Source organism: Oryctolagus cuniculus, chromosome 9, assembly GCF_964237555.1.
Source record: "Oryctolagus cuniculus chromosome 9, mOryCun1.1, whole genome shotgun sequence".
NCBI classification, from domain to species: domain Eukaryota; kingdom Metazoa; phylum Chordata; class Mammalia; order Lagomorpha; family Leporidae; genus Oryctolagus; species Oryctolagus cuniculus.
In genome coordinates this window covers 123,187,471-123,213,320 of record NC_091440.1, presented here as the reverse complement: position 1 = coordinate 123,213,320, position 25,850 = coordinate 123,187,471, and the positions used below count along the sequence as shown (strand labels likewise).

General features: G+C 52.4%; 2 protein-coding genes across 4 annotated transcripts in view; one reads left to right on the top strand and one right to left on the bottom strand.

Moving 5' to 3' along the window:
* RASSF8 (Ras association domain family member 8) overlaps positions 1–1,582 on the bottom strand; it is a 94,702-nt gene extending 93,120 nt beyond the window's left edge. Inside the window, exon 1 of one of the 3 annotated variants that reach the window (XM_051850353.2) lies at positions 1,444–1,582. The gene's annotated coding sequence lies outside the window, so the exon portion shown is untranslated. Of the gene's footprint in view, positions 1–628; positions 750–794; positions 936–1,443 lie in introns of those variants that run through there. The other 2 variants (XM_051850351.2, XM_070049518.1) reach the window with 2 other exon arrangements.
* The window catches only part of LOC138843660 (serine/arginine repetitive matrix protein 1-like), a 42,708-nt gene that overhangs the window by 524 nt on the left and 16,334 nt on the right, over positions 1–25,850 (top strand). Inside the window, exons 3-4 of the mRNA XM_070048360.1 lie at positions 3–2,404; positions 3,573–6,246. Of these exons, the coding sequence (XP_069904461.1) occupies positions 3–989 (987 nt within the window). The 3' untranslated portion in view covers positions 990–2,404; positions 3,573–6,246. The remainder of the gene's footprint in view (positions 1–2; positions 2,405–3,572; positions 6,247–25,850) is intronic.

The following is a 25,850-nucleotide window of genomic DNA, read 5'->3' as shown; positions in this document are numbered from 1 at the left end:
AGGGCAATTTTTTACTGCCAAGCCTTGAGGTCTGGACGGGGCCACGCCGACAGGTTCGAGTGCACTGCGAGGCGTGCCCTGCACCCATTTCCCCTCCAGGTCCCTCCAGGGCGGGGGAGGCAACACGGACCCGCAACTCCATCCTGCGACTGCACGGCTCCGGACGCCAGCTCACGCCGGGAGCGTGGTGGTGTAGCAACACCAAGCGGCTCGACCGTGCCAACCCAACAGCGCCACGCTCCGAGACCGGCGACCCAGGCCGCACACGCGCCCGCAGCCGGCAAAGTTCACTCGCGCCGACCTCTCCGCCTGCGACCCCCCAGCAAAGTTTCCAGCCCACAAAGCCAGCTCGAGTCCGGGTCCCCTCCTCCCGATTCCCCCTGCCCAGGGGCGCCGGGGTGGGGGTGGGGGCGCAATCCAAGCCCCACACCCTCCACGCCCCATCCCGCCCGAGAACGCAGCTCCCCCTAAGCCGCCAGCCCGCAAGCGAGCTGGATTTCCACCCAGAGCAAAGGAAAAAAAAAAAAAAAAAGCCAGACAGACATTTCCCTTCGCAACAAAAGTGGCCTCCAAAGTCCCCTTGCCAAGGACACCGAGAGGAAGGCGCCGAGCAACCAGAGACTCGCACTTGTGGAGGAGGCGCACACGGGCGACGCCAGGCAAAAGGTGACCGCCGAGCGGGGCTTGGGGGGCGGCGCGGGCGCCCCGCGGCTCCCCGAGGCCGGCGAGGCTCGCAGGGAGGCTGCCCGGGGCCGCGGCCGCCGCCGCCGCCGCCGCAGAAAGTTAATACTCACTCAGTTTCGCAACTGCGCCGCCCCCGCAGGCCCCCGGCGGGCCCGGCCCGGGCGCTGGGGACGCGGCGGCGGCGCCCGGAGCCCGTCCCCGGGCTGCGCGCTCCGCGCCGGCCGGAGGCCCCGGCTCCGCGGCGTCCTCTCTCTCTCTCTCCCTCAGTGTCTCTCTCGGAAGGCGTCCTGCCGGGCCGGCGCTAGCTGAGCCTCGGCCGCCGGGGCTCGAGCGCGCGGGCAGCGGCCGAGCCGCCGCGGACCGGCCGGCGAGGCTCGGCGAGGCGGGCGCTGCGCGGGGAGCCGGACGGAGCGCGGGCGGCCGAGGCGCGGGCGGCTCGCTCCCGCGGCCGGTGCCTCCGGGCTGGGGGCCGGGCTGGGGGCCGGGCCAGGCCGGGCCGGGCCGGGCGGCTCCGCCCCTCGGCCGGGCCGCGGGCTGAGCGCGCGAGAGGCGCCCCCCTCGGCCGCGCTCGGGTCGCCGCGGCCGCCGCGGGTCTCGCGGGCCCGCGGCGCGGGGAGCGAGCCGGTAACGGAACTGGGACGCGGCGCTGCATTGTGGGAGCTCCGAGGGCCCCGGGGGCCAGCGCTCGGCCGGCCACGGCGGCGCGCCCCCTGCGCCGGGGCCGAGCGGACGTGGCGGGAGGGCGCGCGCTGCACTGACCGTGGCCGGAGCCCAGCCTCCGCGGCGGCGGCCCGGGGCCGGGACTCGCTCGAGCTGCCCTCTGCGGGTTCCCCGGGAAGCCGGCGGCTCGTTCCGCGGCCGAGGGAGAAGAAACGAGAGCGAGGGCGCGCGCCCTTCCATCTCCGCCCCGGACTGGGTTTGCGCTGCGGTGCACGCCGAGTGGCTGTGATTGCGCGGCCCCCTGCGCAGCAGGCGGTGACAGAGGCCGGGCGGGGGTGGACACACACACACACACACACGCACGCACACGCATGAATCAGCTGTGAGTAACAGAAGTTTAGAACGAGCCGGGCCGGGCTTGGCTTGGCTTCAGACGGAAATCGGTGCTTGAGTGTGGCCCCGCAGGTCCGTGCGTCAGCTTCACTAGTCCGCTGCATGCTTTGGGGACAGCACGCGACGCGTGCTGCCGCTGGCCGGCTCGCAGCCTTGGGTATGGGCTTGGACGCCCGCGCGCCCGCCGGCCCGCCGCAGCAGCGGCCGTTCAATCGGCTGGGGTTGGGGTTGGGGTTGGGAGTGCCGCGCGTGGGGGAGCTGCGAGACGCGGCCCCGGCCCCCTTAATTCTCCAGGCACTGATTCTTCTCCCAGACACGGATGGCAGACTTGCACAGCTCACTGCAGCGCGCGTCCGCCTCAGGACCTGGGGTGTGTTTTTGTTTTAATTTTTTTTTTTTTCTTTTTGACCCTGGGTTTGGTTCTCTGGGTTTTTGACGTTTCCTGATTCCACAGCCCATTGATTTCCTCCACCTCGCAGGTGCGCCGGGGAGGGCGGGCTGGTAAGACCTGAATGTTGGCGGATCCACGTTTGGCGGATCTGGGGAGAGGAGAGCTTTGTGGCCCCAGTGTGCACCCTAAGGCGACGCCACGCGAAGGGGCTCTGTGGGCCACGGGGTGGCCTTTGACCCCGGGTGACTCTTGTCAAAGGAGTTGTTTAGCCCTCAGGTGAGCCTGTCCTGGCCTCTCACTCCCTTGCCGACTCTTCCCTCCACTGCACACCGATTGCCCAATTGGATGGAAAAATTCGGTCCCCATCTTGCTGTGGCCCCTGGCGGCCTGTGGCCGTGCTGACTGGCTGTTCCTCCTTGGAACTGCCTTCTTGGGCTGGGCAGCCCTTGTGGTGAACGGTCTCCCAGGGGGGGGGGGTGTGGGGGGCGGTGGGTGGCAGACAGCACTGTGGCTGCTATCGGACCAAGATGTATGATCTCCAGGAGCAGCTGGGCCTTAATCGAGTTTCTGTTGATCCCTGGGTTTCGTCACACAGCCAGAGGTGGACGGGTTGATGGAGGCAGGCACCCATCTGCCGCGTGACCGGCATTTAAATCCGGGTAAATTTATGATGCCTGGCTAGCCACGCCCACTCGCAGAGAAGCGCTTGCAGGCACCGATGACCACTCCACAGCACGGTGGACCTCACTGGCAGCTGTCGAAGTCTGGGAATTGGCTTCGGTGGAGGCTGGACAGACCACCTGCCCCAGCCTCTCTGGTGTGTTCTGTTGTGAGCGGTGCACAGCTTGCTTGACGCTCCCTCACCTATGCTGGGATCTGGGATCCCTGATAGCCGTCCTGGGATCACACCCCTGGCCCTTGATGGGATTCGCCCATACCTCTTCCTCCTGGTTTCTAATTGTTTTTTTTTTTTTTTTAAAGATTTATTTATTTATTTGCAAGTCAGAGTTACACAGAGAGAGGAGAGGCAGAGAGAGAGAGAGAGAGAGAGAGAGAGTCTTCCATCTGCTGGTTCACTCCCAATTGGCTGCATCGGCCAGAGCTGCGCCGATCTGAAGCCAGGAGCCAGAAGCTTCTTCTGGGTCTCCCACGCGGGTGCAGGGGCCCAAGGACTTGGGCCATCTTCCACTGCTTTCCCAGGCTGCAATGGCTGGAACTGTGCCAATCCAAACCCAGGAGCTTTTTCAGGTCTCCCACGTGGGTGCAGGGCCCCAAGGACTTGGGCCATCTTCTACTGCTTTCCCAGGCCATAGCAGAGAGCTGGAGTGGAAGTGGAGCAGCCGGCTCTCCAACTGGTGCCCATGTGGGATGCCTGCACTGCAGGCCAGGGCATTAACCCACTGTGCCACAGTGCCAGCCCCTCTAGTTTTGTTTTTTTTTCCAGAAAGGAAACTGAGTGGCTCCTTCAAGCCTTGCCATATTTGATTTGTAAGAAAACAACTTGATGCTTGGACACCTGCACCTGCATGGGAGACCCAGAGGAAGCTCCTGGCCCCTGGCTTCGGATCGGCCCAGCTCTGGCCATTGTGGCCAAATAGGGAGTGAACCACTGGATGGAAGACCTTTCTTTCTGTCTATCCCTCTACTTTGTCTGTAACTCTGCCTCTCAAATAAATAAATTGGAAAAAAAAAAAAAAAACCTTGAGAGGATGGGTTCAGAAAAGAGGTGAATCCGAAAGGAGAGACAGAGACAGACCCAGCAGTGTGACAGCATGGGGGTGCCGCGGGAGGAGGCGGCCCCGGGTGCTGGGCCCATGTGTGTGTGGAAGAGCCCTGTTGCTACTCTAAGGAATCACCACAATCCTAGGGACGTGAAGGGGTTGCTCGTCTTCCAGGCCCGGAGGTCAGAAGGCTACAGATCAAGGCGTGTGCTGTGTTCTTCCTGTGGCTCCGGGGAATCCACCTCCTCGCCTTTGCCAGCTCGTAGGGCTCACACCTGCACTCCTGGGCTTGTGGGGCTTTCCAAGGCCTGAGCAGAGCGTCTCCAAGTGCCTCTCTCTCCCGCACCTGCTTCATGGTGCGTGTGTCGGGGGATATCGCTAAGAACAGAACTTGGTGTCCATCTACTGAGAAGAGAATAGTCGTGGACGCATGTCTAGCCGTACGTGTGTGGGCTGGACTGAAGTATTTGAGCAAAGAGACAGGAAGTGGCTTTGCTGCTTGCCAGATCGTCACTGGGATACCTGGTTTGACTGAGATGGCGTCACAGCAACTGGTGACCTCAACTAAATACACACGCACGCCAGGGCCCGTGTCCCAGGTTGGTGCTACCAGGTGCTAACATGCCAAGGAAACCTCCTGTGCACCTGCAGGTCCTGAGGGAAAATCGTCCCCCTCCTTTGCAGGCCAGGCAACTGTTCTTTGATGTCCTGCAGAGGCCTTGTGCGTCTTGAGGCCGGAGACTGTGTGGTATGGGTTCTGTATTCCCCATGCCTGGCGAGGGCCTGGCCCAGCCCATGAGCTAGATAACTACTTGAGGGATGCACATGTGACCATGGCGGTTAAGACGTTTCTTGGGATGCCTGCAGCCCATATCAGAGGGCCTGGGTTCGAGCCCTGGCTCTGCCCCCGCTTCCAGCTTGCACCCTGGGAAGCAGCAGACGATGGCTCAAATGACGGGGTCCCTGCCACCCACGTGGGAAGCCCAGATTGAGTTCCTAGCTCCTGTACATTTGGACATTGACCTGGAGGTGAGGAGGGCTCCCTGTATGTCTCTGCCTCTCAAATAAATATTTAAAGTTCTACTACTGTCAATGATGAAGGAGTGCTAATACAACAGAATGAACTTACGCGACCCACTCCTTCATTTTATCTTTGTTCTTTCAGCTTCTGAACCAACTGGGATCTCCATTCTCCTCTCAATGAATAACATAATTTTTAAAAATGTAACAAGCTATGCTAACTAAAAAATAATAGAAACATAATGGTGCTACTCTAGGCCCTGGAATTAGAGATTAGAGCAATGAATGTGGTGTCACCTTGGCCTGCGAACTCACAGTGAGTGCATCCAAGGAAATAGATGTGCAAGAAAGGAAGGGAAGAAGGGAGGGGGAAGAAGGAAAAGGAGGCAGAGCAAGCTGGCCTATCCCATCCTCTCTTTCTTTCCAACAGAAATCTAATGGTAGGCCCACCTGAAAATTTTCATTGCACTACCTTCTTTGCAGATGGGGTTGACCGAGTACCAGTTGGTGGTATTTGGAGGGAAGTTATATGGAATGCCCAGAAAGACTCCTGTGTTTATGAGTGGTGGGGTACTGGCAGGGCTGGCAAAAGCCCTATTGTCTGGAGCATGGATGTAATCGCTGGAGCTACAGCCACAATCTTGTGACATCGAGACTACCATGAAGTCCAAAGTCATATGCTAAAGAAGACAGCAGACAGGTGAACTAGAGCTATTCCTGCGAGACCTGTACCACATACCTTGGGATTCCTTTTATGGGAGAGAAAAATTGCAGGCTGCTCAATGATGAGCACACGCAGTTGCCAACTGATTGAACAGACAAGCTCGGCATGGGGACATGGGGGTCTAACACAGTGTGAAGTTCTCTGAGTGTTCATTTGAGAAAAGGGTGGTGTTTACCTGGAAAGGGGAAGCTGCTCCGGGGCTGGGAAGCAGGGGTCCAGCACGCATGTTCCAGGCCCTGTTTGCAGAGGTAGAGCTGATGCACCTGGGACGGTAGAGGATGGCGTTCAGTTCTGGGGTTCTTGTTTTTCTGATTACCGAAAGAGAAGACGTGGTAAAGCCCAGGAAGACGTGGGCGCGCTGAAGGCCAATGGCAGGAGGGATTTGTGGACGTACTGATTACTGGAGCAGTTGGAGTGATTTATAATCTCTATGTGGCCTTCTCTTCTTGAGAAAATAATATATTATGCGTGTCTTCATGTGTTTAGGTCTATTCCTTCTAACGGTTGGTGATTTTATTTTTTCAGTTTATACGAATGGGGTCATTTGGAATTCTTTGGCTTCTCATCCCAAGCAGCCATTTAACCACTGCTGGTGATACGTTTAGAAGGCAAGAGGCACGATTCTCAGCTGTCGCCCTCAGCGCCTGTGTGTGGTAAGCAAATGCAGTGTCCCTTCGCAGTGCCAACAAGCGTCTTGTTCACATCCTGTAAATACTGTCGCTGTTTGGTCAGTATGAAGGCTTCTTCAGGCACAACTGACAATTTTCAGATTCGCGGGAATTTCCGATTTAATGATAGTTTCTTCTTTCAAGATGGGCTTTTCACTTTTTATTCATTGACTCTTTAGTAGAGCAATATGCTTTTGACTGTAATGTAAATTTAAAAGCTATGTTATCTCAAAAATAATAGAGATCTTTTTACAAGCTAAAAAAGGAACCCAAGTAACATTTCAGTTACTAAATCGTAACAACCCCTTAAAAGACCTGCAGTAGGCCGGCGCGGCGGCTCACTAGGCTAATCCTCCACCTTGCGGCGCCGGCACACCAGGTTCTAGTCCCGGTCGGGGCGCCGGATTCTGTCCCGGTTGCCCCTCTTCCAGGCCAGCTCTCTGCTGTGGCCAGGGAGTGCAGTGGAGGATGGCCCAAGTGCTTGGGCCCGGCACCCCATGGGAGACCAGGATAAGCACCTGGCTCCTGCCTTCGGATCAGTGCGGTGCGCCGGCCGCAGTGGCCATTGGAGGGTGAACCAACGGCAAAGGAAGACCTTTCTCACTGTCTCTCTCTCTCTCACTGTCCACTCTGCCTGTCCAAAAAAAAAAAAAAAAAAAAAGGACCTGCAGTAATCTGGTGAGACAACAAGACAATGATCAGTATATTTTGTTAAATAATCAGATACCACATAAAAAGCATAAGGTATAAATGGAAGTTATAATAGGTTATGCAGAAGGAATACATCCAAATATATTTGGACATGGCTTTAAAATGACTGGGTCTTTAAGTGGAAGTTATTTAAAATGATAATCTCATGAAAATTTTAAAAACCTTGTTTTTTTTTTGGGGGGTGGGGTGGACTGGAAGAATCGATTTAGCGAGCTGAGATTAGACCAGGAGGTGCTGATGCTAGGGGAAGTGCACTGGGGGCGACAGGGGTGAGGCCCCAGATGTCAGGGACTTGTTATCTTCCTGAGTACGGGCAGTGCAGTCTGGCCAGCCTGGCGTGCTTCCAGCCTCGGTGCCATTCGCCGTTTCCCTGCGCTTCCGCAACGCCCTAATTGAGGCTTCCAGTGATGACTCGAGCCTGAACTCTGAATCAGAGCAGGAAGATCAGATTATGTGGTGCTTTGCCTTCATGTATTTCATTATAGTTTTATTAGTTGCACGCCGGAAACCTGATCTGTGCTGTAACACTGTTAGATGAACCAGGGTTTCCGGATTAGGCAGAGTTTACTACTCACGAGGAAGCAATCCCCAGACAAAAACCCCAGGCACATTTAGAATGTGGAACTTAAGGGTCCGAGTGTGCAGTTAAGATGCCCACATCCCATATCAGAGTCCCCGGGCTCAATACCTGGCTCTGGTTCCAGACTCCAGCTTCCTGCCAACGCAGTTGCTGGGAGGCACCAGTGAGGCCTCAAGTAGTTGGGTGGGAGAGACCCGGATGGAATCCCTACCTCCTTAGCATTTGGGGAGTGAAGCAGCAGATAGGAGAGCTCTCTCTTTCTCTCTCACTCACTCTGTGTGTGTGTGTGTGTGTGTCTGCCTCTCATGTAAAATACATAAAAAATGTTTACAAATGTGATCCCTATACTTCTATAGGAAGAATAATTATCACAACGTAATTTGGAATCATCCAGCCACATTTTCGAGAATACTGACGATGTGTTGGTTAATAATAAATGCAGTGCACTACTTCTTTGGAGAAGTATAATAACTCACGTTCTGTAGTAAAAACAAATGACCTTAGAGTGTAAATAAATAAATCTTCCATTTCGGAGCTGGTGGAATGCTGGTGGCCTATTGCACACTGACTGGCATTAGTGTGAGGGCCCCAGACTGCCTCCCAGGAGCCAACGACAATGGAAGGTCACTACTCAGAGTTCTGCCGAAGCTGCTTACGACCTGTGTGACCTTGTTTCTCGAGGGGCGTGTATTCAGAGTTCGACTAGGGATGCTAGGACATTCCTCCTCTTCCAGCAGTGGGCTTGGGGGCTGCCCTCTCTTCATTTACCCTTGTTGCCAAGTGGTAGCCAGTAAGGGAGGAAGCAGGGATGCTGGGGAGATAGACCTACATTGTTGGGGTGGGAGGAGGGTCCCCTTGGCCTCTGTCTGAAGCTCACTCACCTGTCTGTCTCTGCTGTGGTTTGAGCATAGTTTGTCCTCACCTAAACTCTCATTGTGACTCGGTGCCCATGTGATGGTGTTGAGAGCTAGTGTATTATTTTTTTTTTTTTGTAAGATTTTTTGTATTTGAAAGGCAGAGTTACAGAGAGACAGAGGAAGAGACAGAAACAGAGATCTTCCTGCCGGCGCCGCGGCTCACTAGGCTAATCCTCCACCTGCAGCACCGGCACACCGGGTTCTAGTCCCGGTCGGGGCGCTGGATTCTGTCCCGGTTGCCCCTCTTCCAGGCCAGCTCTCTGCTGTGGCCCGGGAGTGCAGTGGAGGATGGCCCAAGTGCTTGGGCCCTGCACCCGCATGGGAGACCAAGAGAAGCACCTGGCGCCTGGCTTCAGATCAGTGTGGTGCGCCAGTCGCAGTGGCCATTGGGAAGTGAATCAATGGAAGACCTTTCTCTCTGTCTCTCTCTCTCTCTCGCTGTCCACTCTGCTTGTCAAAATAAAAAAAAAAAAAATCCACTGGTTCACTCTCCAAATAGCTGCAACAGCTGGAGCTAGTACGAGCTGAAGCCAGGAGCCAGGAGCTTCCTCTGGGCCTCCCACATGAGTATAGGGGCCCAAGCACTTGGGGCATCTTCCACTGCTTTCCCAGGCACATTAGCAGGGAGCTGATTTACGAGTGGAGCAGCCAGGACTTGAACCTGCACCCACATGGGACGCCGGCACTGCAGGCGGTGACTTTACCTTATGCCACAACACCAGGTCTGAGATGGTGGATCTTTAGGAGATGGGGGCCTGGTGGGGCGTGGTTAGGTTGCAGGAGTGCCACCCTCACAAGGGATTCAGGTAGGTCCTATGGAACCAGGTCTGTGCCCGGGAGAGCGGGCTGGCACACGTGTGAAAGAGCAAGCCTGCCCCCTTTCTGTCCTGGACAGATCCGCTCCTGCCCTGTGATGTTGTCTGCCGTGTGCAATGCAGCTGGAAGGCCCTCATCAGAGACCAACCACTGGCCCACCCGATCTTGGGCTTCCAAGCCTCCAGAGCTGAGTTACACAAACATCTCTGGGAAGTGCCCAGCCCCAGGGGGTTTGTTACAGGAGCACAAAACCAACAAAGATGCTCCTTTCTTGTGTCCCACCTGTGTGCTTAGCTGGTCCTGGCCAGGACTCTGCTGCCCCCCAAGATTCCTACTTCCCTGGCCTCCCCACCATCGCTCGGCTCCCCCTACAGACAGATGGCTTTTCCACCCTTCTGTTCGGTGATTGTTCAACTTCATCTCTGACATCTTCAAATGAGCGTTTGATGGCTAAATAGGATGGCAGGCATGGTGGGTGGGGATAGACTCAGAATCCTCCCACGTTCCCCTTTCTGAATTCACCTGAGGGGCCCTGCCCAGCAGGGATGCTGAGGGTGGCCTTTGGAGGAAACGTGCCCTCTCCTGCATTGCAGGGCAGCGGCCAGCACAGGTGCTGGGGATGAAGACGGCGGCAGGGAACACCACAGGTGCTCCGGGTGCAGCACCGCTGGGAGGGGCACTCCGAGGTCACAGGTGCTTCCTTCTCTGCCCTTCCCAGGCCCTTCAGCAGTGAAGACACTGCTGTAGGCTAATGGGAGATCTGTCAAGGAGAGAAGTGAATGGTGCCATCGTCCCATCTCTGCCGCCTCCCCAGGCCGCCCTCCCCTCCCTGTGCCTCTGTGGAGGTCCCAGCTTTCCAGATTTCATGGAGGAGCCAACTAATGCAAGAAAGAGAGAAAACCAAGAACTTGAACCCTAAGGCCTCGTTCTGAGAGAAGTAGGGAAGACAACAGGGCAGACCTGGGGTGGAATCCTGGCCTTGATCCTTACTGCCTGGGTGCCTGTGGACTGGCTGCCGCTTTGCGGAACAATCAGGGCATAGCGTGCAGGGGGAGGAAGTTGGTAGCACACCAGGGCTCCTGTGAGGCACAGTGCCTGGGATATACGTGTTGTCATCATAGTTAGGATGCAATCATCGTTACTATAGTCATTATCTGGGGGGCTTTCATCTTAGCCGGGAATTAGAATCTCCTCTTTCAGTAGGCTCTGTGCTAGCATATTCCATCCGGGGTTCCCTCCACGAGCGCCTGCAGCCCAGGGTGCATATTGAAATCGACATGCTCAAATATTAGCCTTTGAAAAATCCTCACAGGAGGAGCCCGCATCGTGACACTGCAGGTTACGCCGCTGCCTGCAGCTCCAGCGTCCAGTGCCAGTGCAGGTTTGAGTCCTGGCCACTCCGCTTCCAGGCCAGCTTCCTGCAGCAGATGATGGCCCAAGTACACAGGCCCTCTGCTGCTCATGGGGGAGGCCAGGGTGGGGTTCCAGGCTCCTGGCCTTGGACTGGCCCACAGCTGGCTGTTATGGCCATTTAGGGAGCGAGCCAGCAGACGAAGTTCTTTACTTTTCCTGCTCACCCTCTGTAACTCTGCATTTCACACACATAAACAGTATTTTACAAACATCCCAGAAGGACCCTGTAAAGGAGGTGCTGCTGTTACACCTGTGTTACAAAGCAGGAGGCCAAGGCTCCCCCTGGACAGATGACGTAACTTGCCCCGGGGTCCATGCTTGGATAGTGGCAGAGCCGGGATTTCACCCCAGGAGGTCAGGCTTCAAGCTCTCCCCTCGGCCAGTATGCAGTTGAAGAGTGAGGCTGAAAGAAGAAAGCCTAGGAAGGATGCTGGCTCGAGGGGGAAGATGGAAAATTGGATTTTTGGCCAGATGCACCGAGGGCGAGCAGTGAGACAGGATAGGGCAGGTACAGTGGCATCCAGGCTGCATCATACACTGGGCACCTTGCTGAGTTAATTGACCTCCTAGATCATTTGTGCATCATCGATACGTTTCCAAGTCGATTTCTGAGCATATGGGGAAAGTCGCTTGGAGATGCCTCTGACAGAGAACTCCATGCCTTTGAGAGAACTCTCTTCCCAGTCTTTTTGTCAGTTACCAGCCCAGGAACCCTCCTAGGAAATGAACTGCTGAGTGCTAGCTCGAGTTCACAAGTTAGCTCTGTGACCCTGGGCAGGTGCCTTTGCCAAACTGCACCTCTCTGGGGAGCAAGGATGCTCTGACAGTGGTGGCTCCCCGTGGAGCCCCAGCCCTGACTGGCAGCCCTGGCTGACTAGTTGGCAGTCCCCTTGCCTGGTCCACTGCTCTCGGCATGTTTCTCCATCCCCTCTCTGGGACTATGTGCTCAAGCCGTGTGAACACACTTCCGGGGTGAGGAGCGGGGCATTGTCCTTTCAAGAATGGCTTACAGAACTACCTCAAGTCTCACGTCTCCCTCTAACATTCTGATTTGGTGCCTTTTGGGGCAGAGGAGGCAAAGTGGAATGGACTTCTGCTCTCGTAGGCACCTGAGTGGCAGTATTAATGATGCCTGTGAAAAGCCAGGAAAAACCTTGGAAAAGGCGTTCGGTAGACTTGTACTAGGAGCAGAATCCTCACCGAGTTTAATCCTGTCGTGTATTTTCAGACTTAATTTTGTGAGTTCACTTGTAGCATTCCATTTATGTGTCCATTTCTGAGCACTGTTTTCCAAAACGCACTAATAGCCATGAGAACTTTATAATCAGGAATGAAGAAAGAATTGCTAGCCTAGGAAGAGAGCCTCGTGTCACTTGACATACTTTGTCACTAGAAACCCAGAAGTTGGTGTGCTGATAGGGGGCCATGACTGCGTGGCACCCTGAAGAAAACTGAGCAATCTGCCAGTGACTGTAGATGGCAGTGGATCATGAATTCAGCCCTGGGTGCTGTCGGCAAACCAAGAAAAGGAAATTGTTCTCTTCTGCTAGGGAAGAGATGTTTTCGGTTTTATCTCTTAACTTTAGCCCTTGATATTCTAGGGAAGTGATGGTTAAAACAAAAAATGCCACTTATCAGCATCCAAGGAGCAGAAGTGAATCAGAGGGAGAACAGCATGCCAGTCGCCCTTCTCATTGGTATTAAAGGAATAATATGGATTGTGCCAGGGAAATTCTTGTGGGGGAAGGGTTTTTTTTTAAATCTATCTTCTTTTTTAAAAATATGTATTTATTTATTATTTGAAAGGAAGAGTTAAAGAGAGGCGGAGAGAGAAAGAGAGAGAGGTCTTCCATCTGCTGGTTCACTCCCCAAATGGCTGCTCCAGCTGCAGCTGGGTCTAGCTGAAGCCAGGAGCCAGGAGCTTCTTCCAGTCTCCCACGCGGGTGCAGGGGCCCAGTGACTCGGGTTATCTTGTACTGCTTTCCCAGGCCATAGTAGAGAGTAGAGAGCTAGATCAGAATTGGAGCAGCCAGGATTCAAACTGGCACCTCTGTGGGATGCCTGCACTGCAGGGGCTGGCTTTACCCACTATGCCTGCCTGCCTGGGGAAGGGCTCTAATCCTGTCTGGCCACAGTATCCAGAGCAAAAAGAAAAAAAAAAAAAGGAGGGGGATGGGGAAGGGAATTTTTAGGGAAAAAACAACAAAAACATAAAATGAGATACAGGAGCTGAAATTCCTGACCTTGGCAGTCAACACCCAAAACACATGTTGTGCAGACAAAGGAAGCCAACAGAGGCCCAATGTATTTATTTTATTTGTAAGGGGTGGGGATTTCCCATCTACTGGTTCACTCGTCCAAATGCCCCTGATAGCCAGGGCTGGGCCAGACTGATGCCAGGAGCTAAGAACTCAGTCCAGGTCTCCCATGCAGGTGGCACGGACACAAGTGCTGGACCCATCGCTGCTGCCTCCAGGATGTCCATTTTCAGGAAACAGAGTCAGAGCAGAGCCGGCACACAAGCCCAGGCACTCCGATATGGGGTGGCAGCATTGCGACCTGGCTCTTAACTGCTGTACCAAATGCCCGACACCTCCTCACTCCCCACTCCCCCCAACAAAGGCGGGCAGTTTTCATCACTCTGGGGCTCGTAGGCTGGGATGAGCAAAGGGAGGACGTGGTGATTTGGAAGAGGAACTACTTTGCATGTAAATATTTTACTGGGAGAGTTCAAAGACATCTTCAAGTTGTGTTTCAGACATAGCACACGACGAACAAGAAGGTTGAAATTCAAGTCTGTAAAGCTGAGGAAAAATAGGTTACAGGTGATCTCCTGACTTTCTTCATTTAGACAGAACTTTCCAGGCAGAGGAGAAGGTGCATTTGGCGGTAAAACGGGTTTGGAAGAGGTTTGAAGGGCCGTAAGTACTGGATTATATTCCTTCTAGGCCCTGGACAAGCCCCGAGGACGCGTCTCTGTTCCTTCAAACCTGCTCTGCGAGAGGCACTGCATCTTTCCATTCGGTAACTGCAAGGCAGTTGTCAGCGCTTGAGTCAGAGGTCTGAGCCCAAGCAAGACAGCCACACAGAGGACAGAATAGTGGGTGGTGAGCAGGGCTGTAGCTGCAGATGCCGCTGGTCCCCTTTCATCCCTTCCTCCCTCCCGGCTTTCCCAGCGCTTCCCAGGAAGGCCGCAGAGCGAGCACCTGGCGCAGGCACGTGGCGCAGTGCAAGGTGCGTGGTGTGGCTGTCTGTCCGCAGCGGGGACGCGGGTGCTGGCTTTGGGAGACTGGTTTCCTCTCCTGGGGCCCGGTCTGTGAATGTATGGAAGGCGATGACAATAGTGAGCATTGCCTGTGTCTGCGAGTTGAGGGCTTAGCTGTGGCTGCCGCAGGGAGGCCTCCGTGGTGGTCCCTGTTCCTCCTGGTCTGTTTCAGGCTGATGTGGACACTCTAGTGAGGTGCTCTCCTGTGGGTGGTATTTGTGGTGGTGACAAGGAGTTAGGTGGGAGATCAGAAACCCAACCCCCCAGTTAAGGGTAGGGAAAGACGGGGAATGACACCCTGGCTGTGATTCTGGGATGAGTCCCAGCACCCAGTGCAGCTGCTAGTCCCCAGGCAGTGAACAGCGGGCAGAAACCGTGCACCCTGCAAAAGTGTGTGTGTGTGCGCATGTGTATGTGTGTTTTGTCCATTCTGGTGATAAATCTCTTCACTAAGAGGTTACTACTGCAAGTGAAAGCCAGGTAATCCAGGCTGTGGAAATCCATGTCGTGGAAAAAGCGGTGGGGGGAAGCAGTGTGTTATTCAAAATCTCAGCCTGAACTTGGCATGTTATTCTAATGGGAGGTCTGTGGGGCAGGGCAGAGGCTGAGCTGGGGAGAACTTCGAAGGATTTCTTGGTGTTGCCCGTGAATGCCTGCTTGTCACTCGGTTATGTTGGCCCCAGGGTCACCAGACTGTGTAGGACAGCCGTCTCCCTAAGTCACGTGCCAGCTTCTCCCCACTCTTTTATTGCTGAGTGCGGAATTTCACAGCAGGGCAGCTATGAGATGCCCGCTCAGGGCAGTCTTGCATGTGTTGCATAGTCACGAAGTCACCAAAGACTGCCCTGGACATCTGCCTCGCAGCCCAACCTAAGGGGCAAAAATTCACATTTTTCTAGCATGTAGAGGTGCAAGAGGACTCAATGCTTCATTTTCCAGTGGAGGAAGCAAATCTGATGGGGACTGGCATTTGCTGCTCAACTTCATGCTGATAATTAGGGTCAGAGTTAAGGCTTGAGATAGGATGCAAACCATAAAAAAAAGAACCTTCTATATGGTATTCATTTTCATTAAACTTCACTTCTCGCCCTTGTCTCATCAACTCTGATCTCTCTGCAAAACGGTTACTGCGCTGTGCCACAACACCGGCCCCCGACTGTTTATTTTCAAATGAAAACGGAGACATTGCTGAAGCCGAACCCAGCTCCTAGTGTGGATGGAGCACGCGGACGAGCAGCACAGGTGTTCTGGGGGTGACTCTAGGATGGGGCTGGCATCTGGATCCAGATGACCCCTCGTTGTTCCAAAGCCTGGAGTGGCCTCTACACTTAGCAAAGCTGTGTTAATCCAGAGAAACTTTTCTGACACATGAAAATTACATGAAATTGCAACATCGGTGTCTATCATGAGAGTCTGGTGCACAGCCGCGCTCATTTGTGGTTGCGCTGCCGCGGGCTACTGACTTGTGGCGTTCAGCAGCTGTGACAGTGAGCTTCAGTATCTTATCTAGTTGTCTTTTTAAAAAAGATTTATTTATTTATTTGAAAGGCAGAGTTACAGAGAGAGAGAGAAAGAGAGGTCTTCCATCCTCTGGTTCACTCCCCAAATGGCCGCAGTAGTTGGAGCTGAGCCAGTGTAAAGTCAGGAGCCAGGCGCTTCCTCCAGATGTCCCAAGTGAGTGCAGGGGCCCAAGCCTGTGCACTGATGGCTCATACAGGGTGCCAGTGTCGCAGGCAGCGGTTTAACCTGTTATGCCGCAGCGCCGGCCCTGAGATGCTAGATCCTCAGTTTAAAGGCAATGGTGGGCCACAAGGCAGAGGATTAGCCTATTGAGCCATGGCGCCAGCACACCGGGTTCTAGTCCCGGTCGGGGTGCCGGATTCTGTCCCGGTTGCCCTCTTCCAGGCCAGCTCTCTGCTATGGCCCGGGAGTACAGTGGAGGATGGCCCAAGTTCTTGGGCCCTGCTCCCGCAAGGGAGACCAGGAGCAGCACCTGGCTCCTGCCATCCGATCAGTGTGGTGCGCCGGCCGCAGCGCGCTGGCCACGGCGGCCATTGGAGGGTGAACCAATGGCAAAAGGAAGACCTTTCTCTCTCTCTCTCTCTCTCTCTCTCTCTCTCTCTCACTGTCTACTCTGCCTGTCAAAAAAAAAAAAAAAAAAAAAAAGGCAATGGTGAGCAGCTTGATCCAAATAAATAATTTTTTTTAAGAGCTCTATTTTGTGAAATTTCCTTCAGCCCCAGATTTGTTCTAGAGTGGGACCAGGGAAAACAAATATGAATACAGAATTCCCATTCTTTGCCAAGGCAGTGGAGGCTGATCTTGGGATTTATCATGGAATTAAGTAGGGCCAAAGTCAGCATGAGAACTCAAATTTCTTTTTTTATTTCTTTTTTGTTTATAAAGCAGGGCTACTTTTTTTAAAAATATATTTTTAAGAGATCTATTTATTTATTTGAGAGGCAGAAAGGGAAAGGCAGAAGCAGAGAGAGATAAGTCTTCCATCTGCTGGTTCACTCCTTAAATTTCCGCAATGGCCAGTGCTGGGCCAGACTGGGACCAGGAGCCAGGAGCTTCATCTGGGTCTCCCACAAGGGTGCAGGGACCCAAGTGCTTGAGCCATCACGTGCTGCCTCCTGGGCTCATTAGCAGGGAGCTGGTTTGGAAGTGGTGTAGCTGAAGATTCAGGACTGTCACCATCATCCTGATGTGGGAAGCAGGTGACCCAGCTATTCCAATAATGCCCATCGCTGGTTTACCTCTTTCAAAACAGAGTGAGAACTAGTTGGAAAAGTCATCAACATTTATTTCCGATCCATGATCCAAATTTAATTGCTTCACATCTGCTATAAGCATGTTCTCTTGTCAGTCTGATGCCTGGTTACGGAGTCAGGCAGCCAGGAACTGGTAGAAAAGGGGGACAGTGTTCAGTGAGGCATAAGGCAGGTCGTGCAGGTGCCAGCTGAAAGCCGAAGCTGAAACCTGCATGCACTGATGAAGGTCTAGGTAAAAGCTTTCGTCATAATTTCGGTTCAGGAGGGAGACTGACAGTGCATTATTGCATTAAAAAGAGAGAGGCGGTCAGGCACCTGGCACAGTAAACATGCCACTTAGGGTGCCTGCACCCCGTGTCTGAGTGCCTGGGTTCAAGTCCTGGTGCTGTTTCCAATTCCAGCTTCCTGCTAATGCACACTCTGGGAGGCAGCAGGTGACGGCTCAAGGACTTAGGACCCTGCTACCCGTTGGGGGAAACTGGGTGGAGTTCCAGGCTCCTGGCTTTGGCTTGGCTTGGTCCAGCCAGGGCTCTGTGTGCATCTGGGAGTGAACCATCGGATGGGAGATCTCTGTCTCTCTGGCTTTCAAATAAATGAAAAAAGAAAAAGTGAAAGGCATTTACTATTAGTTCCAAATATGTCAAAAGAAAATTATTTTTCTGTAGTTAATACCTATTGTATCCTTTTAAGTGTGTTTTGTAAGAAATCATTCAGGATTATGAGTTCCACTAAGAATATTGTAACACCTACATTTTATAAGGCTATTAAGGTTACAAGTTCTTTTTTTTAAAAAAATAGTTATTTATTTATTTGAGAGATAGAGTTACAGACAGTCAAAGGGAGAGACAGAGAGAGAGAGGTCTTCCTTCTGTTGGTTCACTCCCTAGGTGGCCGCAACAGCTGGAGCTGTGCCGATCCGAAGCCAGGAGCCAGGTGCTTCTTCCCAGTCTCCCACGTGGGTGCAGGGGCCCAAGGACTTGGGCCATCTTCAACTGCTTTCCGAGGCCACAGCAGAGAGCTGGACTGAAAGAGGTGTAGCCGGGACTAGAACCAGCGGCCATAGGGGATGCCGGCGCTGCAGGCAGAGGATTAACCTACTGTGCCATGGCGCTGGTCCTACAAAGTTCTTTTGTGACCCTTTTCCCTACCTCTAAAATGTTCCGATTACGAGAAATGAATTCATTCTTGCTGTGTTCTGAGTCTATTTTTGTTTTTTAGCCATGGGCCCCTCTTTTAACGTTCATATTTTATAAAACAAAATAACACATCATTTTGTTGACATCTATTTTTTATTCAAGAAGCATACAAATATCTAAATGACAAATGTTATTTTTGCCTTGTGAGAAAAACAAGGCAAACCAACAGATATGCAAACAAAAATATTTGGCAGTTTGTAAGAAGTACCATTTGTGCTCTCATCGCTCAGGGCTGTAAGAAGCAGAGTGTGGACGGTATGATTCTATCCTCACTCGACTTACATCAGTGATGTTAACCTTGCTTTCTGCTGCTTCTGTTACCGTCTTATCATGTGCCCCTGGAAGAGTTTTTTTTTCCCTGAAGGTACATTTCATCATAAGCAGAATTTGATTTGAATTAAAATGGGATTATCCTGGGACACTATACCCCAGAAATGTGCTTCTGAGGGGGTATTGTGTTTCTTGTTTTCCTCTAATAGACATATCGAAGGGCAGAATAAATTATCACCCTTTTGGAAAATAGCAACCTTTGGAAATACATCTGGCTTTGGTAAAGACATGTTTATGTTTGAATGGAAGATCAAATGAGCCTTGTACATTTATTAACATTTAGAGAAACTCCCTTTCAGAACCAAAGCAAAAACAGTTGAAAATATCTGGACTTTTGTTTTTGGAATTCCTTTTGCTTGCCTAGTTTATTTACTATATTAAGGTAAAATACTTTACAACAAGACATTCTGTAGATTAACTTTTGTAGCAGGGTTACAGGTAGGTTGAAAGGCTATGAGAAAGAGAGCCCATGGGTGAGCGTTTGGTGTACTGAGGTTAAGAGACCTGCGTCCATGCATGAGAGCCTGCGTTCCAGCTTCTTGCCAGTGTGCACCCTAGGAGGCAGCAGGTGATGGCCCAAGTACTTGAGTCCCTGCCGCCCACATGGGAGACCCGGATGGAGTTCCTGGCTCCTGGCTTTGGCTTCATCCGGCCTCAGTCGTTGCAGGCATTGGAGGAGTGAACCAATCGGTGGCTCAAAGAAGGAAGTTATCTGTCTCCCAGCTAGCAGTGGCAGCTGGTGGGCAGCTCGGCTTCAGAAGGTCATTGGCGACCCAGGCTGGCAGTGGCTGTGCCATCAACAGTTGACCTCTGGGGTTACAATTGTCGTCTCTCCCGCTGGCCGCACAGGAGGGAGGGAGGGCGTCCCTCGACCGACATTTCCTCTTCCCCAAACAAGGCAGAAGTTCCTGGAGTCACCTGCACTCCTGCTCCCCTGGGAAAGGCCGGTCACAAGGCCGCAGGAGGCACAAAGCAGACCCGAAAACACAGCCAGTCCACGTGAGCAGGAAGAGGGGAAGAACGGGAATGATGGAAATGGAGGCCTTGGCTACTCTATGTGAAAGACTGTAAAAACCACCGCCAGCATTGCCAAATCTGTAGACAGTTATGCAAACACACTAAAAAGACGTAGGAAATAAACAGGTTAATTTTTTTTTTCCTGCTATGAAAATACAATGTTCTTACAAGGTAAGAACCAAAGCAGTGCGCCCTGCTTTTATGTCGCCACATCTAAAAGGTTTGTCACCAGACACTCAGAGGAAGGAGCCAACTTAAAGTAAATCATGTTCAATAGCTGGAAATCCATTGCAGAAACAATGATCTGAAAAAGGCCAAGTTCCAGCATTATTTCCAAAGGACCCGGGTGCCTTACCTGGTACATCCGCAGTGATCGGCCGTGGACGACAGCACTGTCCCCCAGTCCTCGAAATGGAAAAGAGGTGCACTAGAAACCATTTGAAACCACATTTTTAATGGGGAAATTAATTTTAATTAGAGAAGGATGCAGGGAAGCCTGGGCAGGGAAATGAATTCTTTAAGTGAGGTCAAAGTCAATGTTCCAAAACGCAGTGCAGTGGTTCTGAACTTGGTACATGCACCAGAATGTGTGCCTCGTCCTTTCTTTCCATCAAGGTTTAACACAAGGCCCATGAGAATGCAGGCTCAGACCTGCGTTACAGGAAGGTTAGGGGAGCCAAACAGGAGGGAGAAAGCGACCGGCAGGAGCATGGCAGGGGAGGATTCTACTCAGCCAGCAGGGAGGAGTCCCCCTGCCTCTGTGAGGGCAGGAGCAAGGCGAAGGAGGCGGAGGGCAGAGGCTGACCCATGGGCGAGCTCTTGGAGGCGTGAGGATGACTGGAAAGGAGTTTTCCCGTGATCCAGCCACTGTCTGCAACGAGGGTCCCAGATCAAGAGAGGCAGTGTACAAGTGACCACACGTCCAGAAGGAATGTTCAGGAGCTGGGTGAGTTGAGGGAGACTGCCCGCTGTTCCGCCTTCCTTTCATTGGCACAGAGAATGCCCGTAGTTTAAAATTAGGAAATGGGGGGGGGGGGAGGATCTCAAACGAACACTAGACAAATCTTTACAGCAGAAGATTCTTATTTTTATTTATTTATTTTTTGACAGGCAGAGTGGATAGTGAGAGAGAGAGACAGAGAGAAAGGTCTTCCTTTGCCGTTGGTTCACCCTCCAATGGCCACCGTGGCTGGCACGCTGCGGCCGGCGCACCGCGCTGATCCAAAGGCAGGAGCCAGGTGCTTCTCCTGGTCTCCCATGGGGTGCAGGGCCCAAGCACTTGGGCCATCCTCCACTGCACTCCCGGGCCACAGCAGAGAGCTGGCCTGGAAGAGGGGCAACTGGGACAGAATCCGGCGCCTTGACCGGGACTAGAACCCGGTGTGCCGGTGCCGCAAGGTGGAGGATTAGCCTATTGAGCCGCGGTGCCGGCTAGCAGGAGATTCTTAAATTAATTGAGGAGAAATCAAAGATCCCTCTGAACAGGGCCCGAATGCAAATACCAGCCCCGTTGCGTCTTCTTTTAGCTGTTCTGTTTCTGTTAAGTTTAATAGTTCCTCTTGTGCTCACAATGTGACTTGGAAATGCTGGATCTTTCTCTCTTTTTTAAAGATTAATTGGATTATTTGAAAGGCAGAGTTACAGGGAGGGGGTGTTGGGGAGTAGGGGAGGAGAGAGCTTCCATCCGCTGGTTCACTCCCCAAATGGCTGCAATAGCCAGGGCTGGGCCAGAGCAAAGCCAGGAGCCGGGAGCTTATTCCCAGTCTCCCACATGGGTGCACAGGTCCAAGCACTTGGGCCATCCTCCACTGCTTTCCCAGGCCATCTGCAGGGAGCTGGATCAGAACTGGACCAGCTGGGACTTGAACCGGTGTCCATGTGGAAGGCAAGTGTTGCAGGTGGCGGTTTTACCCTCCACGCCGCAGTGCTGGACCCTCTATTTGTCTTTTATAGAAAAAGCTTGCAGCCAGTTCTTTAGAATATTTACAGTAAGCATGTCCAGTGGGCAACTGGATTCAGTTTTGCGGGTTATCCCCAAGAGCCAATAGTTTCAAATGTGGGGCTAGACAAGAAATTTAGAGAAAAGAGATGGACAGTCAGCTGGTGGAGAATCATGTAGCACACGTTGGGAGAGGAGAGTGTCACACCAGGGAGGCAGCAAAGGCCCAGGAGGAGCCTGGTGGGTTTTCCAAAAGACAAGCCAGGAGTGAGCTCTGGATGAGTCTGTGAGTGCAAACATCTCAGAGGGATGAGCTGAATGGAATCATTAAGAGAGGCGTTGGATCTGGTCTGAGAGTCCAGTGGTAGCCTCTGGGAAGGGAATTTCTATGAAACAACACGAGAACTGAAGCCCATCTCAAGAGCTCAAGCAGCCAGCATATTTACCTCGGAAAGAAGACCAAGAAGATAATCATCAGAAGGAATTGCAAAACCGAGGGAGCTGACTTCGGTTTGCTTGCATTTTTCTCATTCTTCCTAGCAGAGCACTGTGTTGCAGGCCCAGCACCAGCATTCGTGGATAGAGGTGAAAGGGGAAACCCGGCAGAGCCAAGACCCAGGGTTGTGAGGAGGAAATATGGGTAGGGTGACCCTGCTGAGCAGGGCACAGTTGCCTTGCTCTCTGGGGCGATAGCGAGGAGGAAAGGCAAAAGCCCAAGGGAGACACGCGGCTGGATGTGGAAGGGCCTGCGATGCTGGCGAGAGCAAGCCCAGCGGCCTGGGATGAAGGAGCGGAGACTGTGCTGGGTGCCTCGGGGGCTTTGCCAAGGACCGACCTACGTGAAGCCGTAGGAGGCCCACCGTTAGGGCCCAGGGAGGCTCCTGAGGAGATGCACTTGAAATGGTTTTATAACCAGATCTGTTTTCTCTAAAGCATCTCTTTTATAACCTTTCCCTCCAAATTGGTAGCTTATGTATGGAGATGGCAGAAGAAGATGAGATGACAAGGGGCTGGAAGTCATGTGGAAGACTCAAGAGAAGCCAAAGGGTGGAACAGGGTTCCAGAAGACAGCGTGGGCCAGGCCTTCTGGCACAGCCGGTGAAGCCACCGATTGGGACACCACATCCTGTAGGATGCCTGGTTGGAGTCTGGCTATTTGCTGCTTCTGATGCAGCCTCCCACTGATGCATCTGGGAGGAAGTCGATGACCCAAGTACTTGAGATCCTGCCACCCCCATGGGAGTCCCTAATGGAGTTTCTGGTTTCTGGTTTTGGCCTAGCTTAACTCTGGTTGTTTAGGGCATTTGGGAAATAAACCAGAAGATGGAAGGGCTGTCTTTGTCTCTCTCTCTTTGATACTCTGCTGTTCACTAACAATCTTCTCTATTTAAAAAAGAAGACAATGTTGAAATGACTTATCCTAGAGCCCAGTTGTTGGTGTGGTAATATCCAATTCGTGGGACTCCATGGTGAGCAAGGGAAATGGGAAAGACATGATTAGCTAGGACTGGAAAAAAGAAGAGAGCAGAGAGACCAGAGATGAGATCTATAAGAGGAGACAGAGCTTAAGGAAGGCAAAAACCAGGAAGGAGGACTTCTCTCGTCACCACCACCAAGTGTAAGGCTTTGGCGCATTGCTGGGAAGGTGTGGGCGTGGCCATGCTGGAGGGTGCTGTGGGGGTTCACCTGAAGATGCCTTTGTCCCCCAGGGAGACTCGTTGTCCCCTGGAGGCCTCCTGGGGTCCTGCAGGTGGAAGGAGTGGACAGGTGATGTCTGAGATGCGTCGTTGGGAGCAGATGACAAAGAGCCTTCACGAGGGAACCCTAAATTGGACCTCAGGGTTTAGCTGAAACTGAGTAGTGCTGAGGAATGGGGCTCGACAATGACTCAACTCATTGATTTTGGTTCCCTGGACTCCCTCCCTCGCTCTCAGAGAAGCTGAGATTGAATGAGTAACAGCTGTGAAATACTCCCTTGAGAAAGAGACTCCTACACACTAGTAAAAACTAAATGCTGTCCATTACAGTTTAGGTGAGTGGTTTGCTTCACCCTTCAAGATGAATGGCATGAGGAAGAGTGACATTTCTCCCCAAAATGTTGCATATTAATATTTACGATAGAATCAGGAATGTCTACACATTTTGTTGATTGAAAATTAATTTGCATAAGTGTGGTGTCCCAGGAGGGAAGTTAATGAATACCTGAGCTGTTTAATTATTTGAAGTAGCTATGTGTTGGCTCACTCTTGCTAGAGGATAATGTACAAGCATATTGAACAAATTAAATAATTGAACCCATGATTTGGGGGCCCTTTGAAATGAAAAACATCTTTTTCTCAGATTCCATTTCACCTTCCTGCTCCTGCCCCAGCCCCGGACTCCCCCATCCCTGCTGCTCCTAAATATTTCTTTCAGAGATTCAGCAAAAATAGGAAGGGAAAAAATTCACATATTCCAGAAAGCAGCTAATTTCCAGGTTTTCATGACATCAGACTCGTAGCTCTCCCACAGAGAAACAAATTGGATGACAATTTTAGGATAATTGAATTGCTTGATGCTTTTCAAGTTGTTAGAAAATCAATGTTGTGAAAACTAGTTTTTATTTTCTTCAGTGCTACCTGTAGTGTCCTGTGTTAGGAGATTTTCTGTTTACCCATTAAAGACCAGACGCAGAGTGAAGACTTGCAGATCCGTAAGAGGTTTCTGTTATGCAATGGCTGTGAAAAAGAACGCCTGGTAAACAAAATGAAAGTTTTGTTAAAGTAGGAAGTTAAAGTAGGAAGGATCACTAAAATTGAAAAATCGAAAGGGAAGGTCAACTTCATGAATAGCCAAGCTTTCGTTCACCATCGTACTGGGTAAAAAACAACAACAAAACCATCCAGAAAAGGAGTCAGAAGATGATGAAAAGCTTAACAAATACAGGTGGAAGCGATGATGGTAGCAAGAACACTTCCCAAGGTCAGGGTGATTAAGACGTGGTCTTGAGGTCTGAGCCACTTACGAGACAAGGAACAGGACAGATGGGGATCAAAACACTACACACATTGCAGATGATGGCTGCAGGGGCACCGTGGCTTGGGAGCGCAGTGACTGTGAGCTTCCTAATCCTGCGTCTCGGACACAGATCGCTCCACCGTCTAGCCAGATGGCCACATGCTTCCTCCTCAGGGGTGAGGGCTCTCCTTGCTGAGCTTCCAGTGTGGGGGAGAAGACACCCATCTGTGTCTCAGTGGGGGCTCTTCCCCAAAGCAGGGGCGTCTGGCTGGCTTCCCCCACTGCCCTACCTACTCTGCTCGGATTTACCAACCCTAGAATCTACTCCTCATTCCCCGAGGCCATGGAGAAGGGGCAGAGAGGCCAGCGGGGCCACCCTCCCTGAGGCTGCCAGCTCCAGGGACACATCAGGATCCAACCAATGTCCCCTCGCTACAGGTGCGAGAACCTAAGTTAAAAACAGGCTGTTTTGCTCCACAGCTTGGCCCCTCTCAATGGTTCTGTTACTTCCAGAAACAAAACTCACCAGAGATCGGGGAGTGACCTTAGATTCGCCACGGACTGCATTTCTTGGGCCTGCTGATTTGAATCACCGGTGCTGGACAAGTGTCCACTGCCTGCAAGACTTAGGGTTAGAACTGGGCCTGGCTGGGGCTGGGTCCATGTCCCCAGGATAGACTGGTTGATCTAAATTTCACACATGGCCTCCAAATCTGCCTCTCTCTAATTAGGAACATTTTGTAGTCTTCTGGCTACAAAATGATGACTGATGTCCATAATTTGCTCCTAAGGAAATTGTGTGTGATTGACATTTGCACACATTCAGAAAGAGAACAAAGTTAAAGAGCAGGATGCTTCTACCCAAACAGAACGTGCGCTCAGGCTGAGCTCTCGAGCGGGCGGGCACACCTGCTCAGAGCCCCGGCTCATCACATGGTTGAAGGTTGGGCTCTGGCTTCCTAGGTCAGGAGTCTCTTCAGTTCCCCCCAGGATCAGTGTTCCACTGCGCGCTGACAGCTCCGTTAGTGGTACAGTTGCCGTCACAGGTGCAGGGCGTGTCCTGGTTCCATCTCAGTCAGGCACCTCCTTGGCGCAGGGAAAGGTCTTTAAATTGGAGTTGCTGGGGACCGCCTTGGGATGCCTGCACCCCACCTTGGGCTACTTTGGGTTTGAGTCCCAGCGCTGCTCTGGATTCCAGCTTCCTGCTCATGCACCCCTGGGAGGCAGCCAGCGATGGGTGAGATGGCTGGATCTCTGCTGCTGACTTCAGCTTGGCCCAGCCCAGCCCCAGCTGTTAGGGGCGTCTGAGTAGTTAGCCAGTGAGAGGAGCTCTCTGTATTTTCAAAATTAAAAAAATAGGTTATAAAATGCAATATGGGTATATACAAATCATCTCTAGGGGTGCATTTCAAGCCTGATTTTTTTTTTATTTGACAGAGTTATAGACAGTGAGAAAGAGAGAGAGACAGAGAGAAAGGTCTTCCTTCCGTTGGTTCACCCCCAAATGGCCGCTACGGCTGGCATGCTGTGCCGATCTGAAGCCAGGAGCCAGGTGCTTCTCCTGGTCTCCCATGCGGGTGCAGGGCCCAAGCACTTGGGCCATCCTCCACTGCCCTCCCGGGCCACAGCAGAGA